Raw genomic sequence first — 9,238 nt, forward strand, 5'->3', positions numbered from 1 at the left:
CATCTGTGTCTCACTCCACCTACCTCGGTGAGCTGAGCCAGCTGCGTCTGCGCCTGCGAACAGCCGGCGGTGGCGGTGAGCTGGCTGCTGAGCGCCGCGTCTAGCGCCGCCGCCAGCGATGACAGACTACACTCCCTCTAGTGACTCTCCTCACATCTGTGTCTCATTCCACCTACCTCGGTGAGCTGAGCCAGCTGCGTCTGCGCCTGCGAGCATCCGGCGGTGGCGGTGAGCTGGCTGCTGAGCGCCGCGTCTAGCGCCGCCGCCAGCGATGACAGACTACACTCCCTCTAGTGACTCTCCTCACATCTGTCTCACTCCACCTACCTCGGTGAGCTGAGCCAGCTGCGTCTGCGCCTGCGAGCAGCCGGCGGTGGCGGTGAGCTGGCTGCTGAGCGCCGCGTCCAGCGCCGCCGAGAGCCCGCGAGCGCTGTCCACGCCGTGCGCGCGCGCTGATGACTTCCACTCTTCCAGCGCCGACTCCAGAGCGGCGATTTTGACCTGGAACCAATAAATGGTTAAAATAGCTCTTAATAATAAAAAAAAATACCAGGATGGGTAACCCTGCTCATGGTGAGCACAAACATTCTCTCCCTGTTTAAATCACAATCTATTATATAAAAGAAAGTCGTGTTAGTTACTCCACTTATAACTCAAGAACGGCTGAACCGATTTAGCTGAAAATTGTCAGAGAGATAGTTTAGAGCCAGGAGAAGGACATAGGATACTTTTTATCCCGTTATTTATTGTCATTAAGGCGGAACAAAGTTCGCCGGGTCAGCTAGTAAATTATATAAAAAAGCGCAGCGCCCGCGCAGCGTCTCGATGCGGCGCTTCGCAGCGCGCCGGTGTCGCATCTGCGCAGCCCCAACCCAACGCTTTTTTCGGACAAGTGACGCGTGATTGCGTCTACCCCGAATCGAATTAGGTTTCTTCGACCATTGGCCGGTGCGAGCTGGCGATAAGTCGACATTTGAAAGACACTAGTGGGGGAGACTCTGTCTGCTTGTCTGTCTTGCTTTCACACCTAAACCACTTAACCAATTTTGATGAAATTTGGCATAGAGATATTTCGAGTCCCGGGAAAGCACATAGGATAGTTTTTATCCTGGTTTTTGAAACAGGGACGCGCCCGATGAATTTTTCTGTGACAGACAAAATTAGATAGACAGAAAGCTAGTAATACATAATGTCGCGCAGGGAGCCTCAGTCCCTGCAGCCTCGCACTCGTCGCTCTCAGTACCTTAGCCTCGTGCAGCTGCTGCTGGTGCGGCTGCATGGCGTCCACGCGGCAGCCGAGCTGGTGCACCTGCTCCTCCAGGAGTAGCTTGTTGCAGACGGCGTCGCGCAGGGAGCGCTCTGTGGCCTTCAGCCGGACGACTTCTTTTTCTAGCTCCGCCATGTTTGTCAGTCTCTTTTGAGCAGTCTGAGAACATGAGAAAGTGATTATTCTTAGTGGATATGAAAAGAGATTCTGACTATAATATGGTGATAAAAAACTAAAAATTTCCATAAATACAAAACTTTTTGCACAGGAATCCAACTTGACTGCTTGATTCAGATCCTTACTGGCTTATTTACTATTTCTATCACTAATAACTACCAACTATACCTTAGCTTGCTGCTGCCAATCCTTGTATGAATCTCTCTCATACTCCAGTTCCTTCAGTTTGTTGGTGACTTGCTGCAATTCAAATGTCTGCTTCTCCAGTTGAGTCTTCAGGCTGACGCACTGCTCGGCACGGCTGGTCTGCCTTGCCACCTCCTTTTTCAGCATTTCTACCTCACATTGAGCTCCTTCTAAAGCCTACAATGGTAATGGAGTTTTTCAAATTAATATTGTCTAATTGAAAGAATTTTGGAATGGAATTTATCTGTTTCTTTATGTAAATTTAACTAATAACTGATAATATTTTTGTATAGTGCTTATTATTAATAGTTATGCAGGCATCAGGCAACTCTCAGGAAATAACACTTGTGTGTTTACATTATTGATGAAAGAATTACAACAACAATAAAAGAGGTGTGAAATTGAAAAAGATGTAAATCAAAATACCAATGTTACAATTAGATAGATACTAGTTCAAATTCAACTCAATACTTGATTTTTCACTTTAACATTTCAAAAAGTTACAAACCTGCAGTAGTTCATCCATATCTTTCTTCATTTCTGATATCTGATCCTTATTGCTCACATTAGCCTCCAATAGTTTGTCCTTTAGTTCCCCTATATGCTTATGAAGTTCAGTTTTCTCTTTGTCCCAATTTGCTTTATATTCTTTGTGCTCTTGCATAGCCTAAAATTATTACATCTTTACATACAGTAAAATAAGAAATCATACACAATCAATATGTCTTATGAAGTTGTAAAAGTTGACTTTTATATTATGTATTTTATGATTTGTTACAACACATGCATAAAATGCTGTCAAGTATGTTTGTGAACATCATTATCTATCAATATTATCTAGTTATTATCTTACTAACAAACTTCTACTGAACAAATTATTTGTCTCTTTCATATCTGACCTGCTTTTTTTATTATTTAAGTTTTTCTAAATTACCTCATATTTAATTAACAACATTCCTACCTGACTTAACTCATCTTTCAACTCCTGTTCCCTCCTACGCACAACTTGTAAGCGCTCCTCCATATCCGATATAGCCCTCTCATCTCTCTTATGCTGGTCCATGAGGGAAGCCTTCTCCTCTTCAAATAGAATCTGCATCTCTTTGCGAATTGTATGCTGGTGGTTCACACGGGCTTCCAATTTTGTGATCTAAAAACAATGTTAGTAAACAAATCTATGTTAATAACAATAAGTGTCTATGTTTCTAATGTAAATATTAAAATCTAAAATCAGTTTTAGTTATAGTTTCAACAGGCTAAGACAGGGATGGCGAACCAATGGCACGCGTGCCATCGATGGCACGCTCCTGAATATTTAGGGCCCGCCAGTCACAAAATCCACTATAAAATAAAATTGTACATAATGTGTTTTGAATAAAGGCTACCGTATTTTCCCTTATCAGTTAGTGTCACTGTAAAGTAAGGTCCTGTCACTCGCCAGTGCGTGACTTGTGCTATACCCCTCATTGATAGCATTACGTGTTATTTGATGGCACGTCTATGACTACATCAAACATTTTTTCGGAAAAGTGGCACGTTGATACATAAAGGTTCGCCATCCCTGGGCTAAGACATAGTTTGTATTTGTCAATGACTAGGACTAAAGAAATACCTGAGCCTTTGCAGCAATAAGGTCTATCTTCATCCTTTTAGCCTCCCAAGGAGATGGCGGCGCAGAAGCAACATTAGAAGAAGAATCAGTCCGCATTCGTTTGTCAGGAGTAGACATTTCGGGACCAATACTGGATTTCCTTTTTCCCATTGATAATAGGTTAGAAAGTCCTACAAACATACAAATAATTTTAGCCTTCTATCAACAATAGAGCGTTATTGCAACAAATCAAAGCTGTAATTACCTTCTTTTATAGATTGGTTACTATCAGAAAAATTTAATTTAGAAGACGCCGACAGCTTGTCTTTCGGCGGGTCGGTATTTATAACTCTTCTAAACGGCTCCAAAACATCGTTGAATAAAGACATATCACTCTCTTTCGCCATTTTCGCAAATTCTTTAACTGAACTGCGATTCTTTAGATATTATTCATAATCAAAGCAAGTCTAAATTCACTTTACAAAAATGCTAAATCGCACAAAAGCACCAAATCAAAAGTGAAAAGCGCCTTTGTAAAACAAGCGTCAACGTCAAATTATTACCACAGACAGACACAGATATGGATTAGAGTAGATCACAGATATGGATTAGAGTAGATACAGCAAGTTGATCGTCAAAGCGTGCCNTGTTTAATTAGGGAACTGTGATTTAATATCATGAAAGGGGAATTTAATCTGTGGAATAATGGTTCCCTTTCAATGCTACCAACTGTGAAAAATTAAATGTTATTGTTTGATAATGTCATGTGGGTGTGTGAAAAAATAATTTCACCTAAATTAACTATTTAAAGTGTGCACTATATTTAAATTAATATTTTTCTAAAATGGAGACTGACGACCCACCAACTGAATACTTTTCCAGCTATGAGGATTTAGAGGTAAACAACATAACCTCACTTTCACTTCTGAAACTTTCTAGTTTCTTTTTATTAGTATTTTTTCATTAATTGTAAAACATCTGAAACTTTCTCCTTACCCTGTTTTATTCCTGGTTGAATGAACCCGACTTCCAACTTGTTCCTCTCAATATGAAAAGATAAGTCAGTTTTCACCTGTTTGATGATTATGTTATTTAAAATAAAATTACAGATACATAAACTTATGCTTGAAGATGAGCCTAGAACCTCGGCATATAGGAAAGCCATTATGAACAACAAGAGATTCTTTAAAGATAAAGTTGTAATGGATGTTGGTTGTGGAACAGGAATCCTATCAATATTTTGTGCGCAAGCCGGAGCCAAAAAAGTTTATGCAATTGAAGCAAGTAAAACTGCAGAACTTGCTATGGAGATTGTTAAGGAAAATAAATTCGAAGATGTCATTGAGGTAAATGTAACTCAATATTTAAAATTATGTAGGTATCATTGTTTTTATATAGTAAACTACCAGACAGGTTTTGTTGTTTCTGATGTTACAATCACATTACTTATCAGATAAATAACATGTAGCAAATAAATTTCATTCCATATACATAAATCAAGGACATAACTTTATTCAAAACCCTATCATTTAAATCTGGTAAGTGATGTAAAATAATGCAGTCACAATAACATATTGCTTCACCAGGTAATTCACTGTAAAGTAGAAGACTTAGAATTGCCTGGCAACACCAAAGTGGATGCCATAGTGTCAGAATGGATGGGCTTTTACCTGCTGCACGAAGGCATGCTGGATTCTGTACTCCTGGCCCGTGATAAGTTCTTGAAAGATGGAGGAGAGATGTTCCCTGAAAGTGCCACAATCTATGTTTCCCCTTGTAGGTAAGGGTGGATAAATGCCTATTTTCTCAGTAACATTTTTCATAAGTTTTTCTTGTGAATTCCAGAATGTAACCTTGTTGGTGATCAAATAAATATAACAATATTTTATATCAAAATAGTTTCGAAACTAGTTAAATCACTTGAGATTACTGTATTTTCTCTTGAAAGTAGCTTATCTTTTATTAAAAATTATTACTGCAGTTGCTAATCTTGATTCAAAATATTTTGGTTTCCAGTGTGCCATCATTATACAGAAAGTGGGATAACTTTCATGGAGTGTCTATGGTCACTTTTGCGAAACAATTGAGGATCTGCAAGTATAATAAGCCAGAAATCATGAATGTGCAAGCTGAAGATTTGATGGGCTGCGATGAAGTGGCTCTAGGCTGGGTCAATTTGAAAGAAGATACTGTTTCTAATTTAGATTCTTATAGTATTCAACATGTTGTAGGTATGGTATCAAGTATATTTTCAGAATAATATGATTGTGAATTAGCAAATTAGGTTGCTCATCTTTCAAATATGTAATGTTTATCTATTACAGGTGCCAACAAAGATGGAAGTTACCAAGGCATGTGTATATGGTTTGAATGTGTTTTCCCTGATTTAGAAAATGATAGTGAAAATTATAATCCAGTGAGATTAGACACAGGACCACTCAGTCCACCAACCCATTGGAAGCAAACAGTTATTATTTTACCTGAAGAACAGGAGGTAGAAACTGGAGACCCAATTGCATTTGAACTTAAGATGACTAGAGATGCTGTAACCACTAGAAGGTATTGGATTAAAACATTAATATTGTTCGTTTCAGCCAAATGACGTCCACTACTGGACAAAGCCTACCCTCCAAGATTTCCATAATAACCGGTCCTGCGCTGCCCGCATTCAGGTACTGCCCGCGATCTTCACCAAATCGTCGGTCCATCTAGTAGAGGACCTGCCCAAGTGCCCACACTACATCTTTTGACTAATGAATATTGTATATGTCACCATAATATTGTGAATTCCTATAATCTGACGTAGTTAAATTACAATCTAACCTAACCTAACCCACTGTTAGTTTACAATCTCACGCGTTATATTATAAACTGACGAAGTTCACAATTTCGCGTTGACATAATACTTTTTGAACTCTACATTCTAATTAATTATTAAACTATTTCCAGATATAACCTGCAGCTCTCACTGCTAGATGCAGAAGTTATTGAGCACCCACTGCCTTGCACGTGCGATCTAACAAAGTGCCTACTTATAAAGACTTATATGCTGCAACACCCAGAGTTGCCTAGTAAAACAGCAATGGAAACCAATGGAATTGAAGACGAGGCTATTGATGATGACGATATTGACGATGAGAATGATGATGGTTGAATAAAATGTTGTTTGTTAAACTAGTTTGTTTACTCTTATACCTTTTTATGTTAGTTGAAGCAGCATTTGAAACTGTCACATAGTCTTAACTATTAAATTAATATCTTATATCAGAGACTAGCATTTTATTCAAAGTTCTGATTTTAATTACCAATCCAGTCCTGTAGCCAGATTAAGATAGGCAGTGTTAGGTTTTGTTTTAAAAAATAATAAAACGTTTAAGTTTTTTATGGGCAGTTTCAGGTATAAATGTATTGCCTAATGGAGCTCTGATAACAATATACATTTTTTATATTTATTTCTTAGCTAAAAGGTTTATGACATTTGCATTTCCAAACCTCTTATTTTTCTTCACTAGTAGTTCATCTTCATCCATTGGGTCAATGACAGTACCAGCCTTGGTGATCACACTTGGTTTGATAAGTTTTTTATGGGCAGTTTCAGGTATAAATGTATTGCCTAATGGAGCTCTGATAGAAGCTTCATATTCCTTGATACTTGTAAATGGGAAAGGTATATTTGTAACTTTATGTGAGGCAAGCTTTGGATCCTTGTATTCTTTGATTATAATATCTCCTTTGTTCTCATCACGCCTTAGCATAACAGGTGGAGCTTTCAGTATGAACCTGTTCTTTTTCCGTTTTGGAGCCTTAACACCTTTGCCACCCCAACTGCCCCATCCAGGTAGACTCAAATCAATGTCTTGTGGTTTGTTTTTGTTGATCTCATCCTCTTTTTCTTGTCTAAAGCTGGCCACAACATCATCTTCCTCAAACACTTCTTCAATATTAACCTTTGGCACAACTTGTTCATCATCATCCAACTCATCATCATTTGCAGCTCCAGGGATAGCAGTGTTCAAGTATTTGGGCTTTACCTCTATGAATTTACTTGGATCTATATTACTGACATCAGCATTTGGCTGTCCACTTTGTTCAGCTGTCTTCAGGATTTCAGCAGGTGATTTTTCATTGGTTTCTGAATCAACATTTTTGCCTGTTTCAATCAATTCTTCATCAATCACTGCCTTTACCTTTTTATTTTTTAATTTCAAATATTCAAGATTATCATGTTCTTCATCATCAACTTTCCTCTTTTTGTCTTTTGAAGCTTTTCCTCTTTTGTCCAATTTTTCAATGTTTTTTCTGAGAGCATTCAACTTCTTTGTAATTTTACTATCAATTTTGCTCTCATAACTCTCAAAAGCAGTGGAAACCTTTTCACCAACAGCTGGTTCTTCCTCTTCATTGATAGGTTCAACAACCCAATTTGAAGTAGCTGTGACTTTCTGCACTTTCTGTGTTTTCATTGATTTCTTCTTTCTTGACTTATTCTGTTCAGCTATAGTTCTTTTGATAGCTGCAGTGTCTATTACATATTCTTCGACTGGTGTCTCTTCTTGAGGTATGCTATTAACACTCTCTTTTAAAGTCTTCATATCCTCATTATCTTTCTCATTATTTTGTACTGGCTCATCATCAGAGTCACTATCAGAATCCTCCTTCCTTTTAAACATTTTGTCCTTTAAATATTTTTTGTACCCGAAATCAAATTCAGCTGCAACATTAGATTTCCCAGGTCTGCTCATCATCCAAGGATTCATGGGGTCTTGAGACAATGTTAAGTCTGGGATCATTTCATTACTTTCTTGCTCATCATCTGTGCTTTCTGTATCTTGAGTCTTGTGGGTAAGACTTCTGCTAACTGCCAATTGCTCTGCTAGTTGCTGCCTCACCTGTAAATAGAAAAGCAAATAAAATATTGAGTACCCAATTAATTTCGTGAAGCCAAAATGAAACAAGTTCTTAGTAAGTATAAAAGCAATATACATACCTCTTTATCATATTTGGCTTGAATCAATTTATTTTTAGCCCATTTCCCAGTGTTTTTGTGCCTCAAAGTATGCCGCTCCAGAGCTCTGGCTTTTTCCAGTGTTTCAAGTTTTTCTAATGCTTCCTCTGGATTTTTCTTTTGTAACTCTTCAAATTCTTTCAGTTGCTGTTTAAGCCTTTCTTTTTTGAGGATCCTGGAATAATATAGTTTAAGATTAGTTCATGATAAAGTTTGAATTTAAATTAATATTACAGCAATGATAAACATAGCACTCACCGATGATACTTCTTGCTCTTGATTTTGCTTTGTCTTTTAGCTTTAGCAGCTTTGTACGATTCCTGAGCCCGCAACCTGGCCAAGTGCTGACGATGTTCAACCATTTCCTCATATGACATGGGATATGTTTGCTCCTCATCCTCCTCTTCCTCTACCATCGCAGGAGGGTCCACTTCCTCCAACTCTTTCTCTAAAGAAGACTTCAACTCAAACTTGGACAAAAATTCAGCAGCAGGCTGAAGCTTTGTAGGCACATTCTTCAAAGGGAAAGACACAAAATCAACAGTTCGGCTTCTAGCAACGACAGCGTCCCAGCGCCCTACTTTTTTCTTCGCCTCTTCATACCCTGTGGCCCTTTTAATTCTTTCAGCCTGAGGTTTCTCTAACGGCTTCGGCAAAACACGTTGGCTCTTTTTCAACTTCTTACTAATCTTTACGTGGTGAGCGGTGTCCTCCAATACCTTCACCACATTGTTAATATCGAGTTTATTGGACCTTTTTATTAGGTTGAACTCCGAATTTTGGTTGGTAGGCTCATTTCTAGTAGGCTCTTTAATGTGCTGGGTTTTATCTAATTTAGACACTGCATTCACTAACTGATCATGCTCTGATGCGATGAAATCGTTGTCGTCAACGTCTTCCATGATTAAAACAAATAATTCTTTTGATTTTTAAATAAAAACACCACTCTTTTCGACGAACAAGTCAACAACACATGACATAACCTCAAAACAATTTTGACATTGACAGATCG

General features: G+C 38.4%; 3 protein-coding genes across 3 annotated transcripts; 1 reads left to right on the plus strand and 2 right to left on the minus strand.

The window, feature by feature from the left end:
- Nucleotides 1-269: 269 nt before the first annotated feature.
- Nucleotides 270-3,665, minus strand: LOC114350237 (GRB10-interacting GYF protein 2-like). The gene is made up of 7 exons (XM_028300941.1): nucleotides 3,487-3,665; nucleotides 3,243-3,412; nucleotides 2,592-2,780; nucleotides 2,139-2,297; nucleotides 1,613-1,807; nucleotides 1,244-1,426; nucleotides 270-501 (listed from the first exon to the last, which is right to left on the minus strand). The coding sequence occupies exons 1-7, from the start codon at nucleotides 3,626-3,628 to the stop codon at nucleotides 304-306; spliced, it is 1,236 nt and encodes a 411-aa protein (XP_028156742.1). The 5' UTR covers nucleotides 3,629-3,665; the 3' UTR covers nucleotides 270-303.
- Nucleotides 3,666-3,950: 285 nt separating this feature from the next.
- Nucleotides 3,951-6,395, plus strand: Art8 (Arginine methyltransferase 8). The gene is made up of 6 exons (XM_028300959.1): nucleotides 3,951-4,119; nucleotides 4,331-4,567; nucleotides 4,808-5,001; nucleotides 5,238-5,452; nucleotides 5,546-5,780; nucleotides 6,171-6,395. The coding sequence occupies exons 1-6, from the start codon at nucleotides 4,066-4,068 to the stop codon at nucleotides 6,373-6,375; spliced, it is 1,140 nt and encodes a 379-aa protein (XP_028156760.1). The 5' UTR covers nucleotides 3,951-4,065; the 3' UTR covers nucleotides 6,376-6,395.
- A 261-nt stretch (nucleotides 6,396-6,656) lies between these two features.
- LOC114350244 (U3 small nucleolar RNA-associated protein 14 homolog A) lies at nucleotides 6,657-9,233 on the minus strand. The gene is made up of 3 exons (XM_028300958.1): nucleotides 8,485-9,233; nucleotides 8,209-8,401; nucleotides 6,657-8,110 (listed from the first exon to the last, which is right to left on the minus strand). Exons 1-3 carry the CDS (start codon nucleotides 9,126-9,128, stop codon nucleotides 6,671-6,673), a joined length of 2,277 nt encoding a protein of 758 aa, XP_028156759.1. The 5' UTR covers nucleotides 9,129-9,233; the 3' UTR covers nucleotides 6,657-6,670.
- Between the last annotated feature and the right edge of the window lie 5 nt (nucleotides 9,234-9,238).

The sequence above is a fragment of the Ostrinia furnacalis genome, unplaced genomic scaffold, assembly GCF_004193835.3.
Source record: "Ostrinia furnacalis isolate ACB-3 unplaced genomic scaffold, ASM419383v2 OfSCF0831, whole genome shotgun sequence".
Lineage (NCBI taxonomy): Eukaryota > Metazoa > Arthropoda > Insecta > Lepidoptera > Crambidae > Ostrinia > Ostrinia furnacalis.

Bases quoted from the DNA above. Each gene is read 5' to 3' on its own strand.
- LOC114350237 (XM_028300941.1), bottom strand. From the start codon at position 3,628: ATGGCGAAAGAGAGTGATATGTCTTTATTCAACGATGTTTTGGAGCCG. The intron at 2,781-3,242 runs GTATTTCTTTAG...CATTGTTTTTAG, and splicing joins TTATTGCTGCAAAGGCTCAG to ATCACAAAATTGGAAGCCCG. The intron at 2,298-2,591 runs GTAGGAATGTTG...TAATAATTTTAG, and splicing joins TGAAAGATGAGTTAAGTCAG to GCTATGCAAGAGCACAAAGA.
- Art8 (XM_028300959.1), top strand. From the start codon at position 4,066: ATGGAGACTGACGACCCACCAACTGAATACTTTTCCAGCTATGAGGAT. The intron at 4,120-4,330 runs GTAAACAACATA...ATAAAATTACAG, and splicing joins CCAGCTATGAGGATTTAGAG to ATACATAAACTTATGCTTGA. The intron at 5,453-5,545 runs GTATGGTATCAA...TATCTATTACAG, and splicing joins TAGTATTCAACATGTTGTAG to GTGCCAACAAAGATGGAAGT.
- LOC114350244 (XM_028300958.1), bottom strand. From the start codon at position 9,128: ATGGAAGACGTTGACGACAACGATTTCATCGCATCAGAGCATGATCAG. The intron at 8,402-8,484 runs GTGAGTGCTATG...ATATTATTCCAG, and splicing joins AAGAGCAAGAAGTATCATCG to GATCCTCAAAAAAGAAAGGC. The intron at 8,111-8,208 runs GTATGTATATTG...TTCTATTTACAG, and splicing joins AAGCCAAATATGATAAAGAG to GTGAGGCAGCAACTAGCAGA.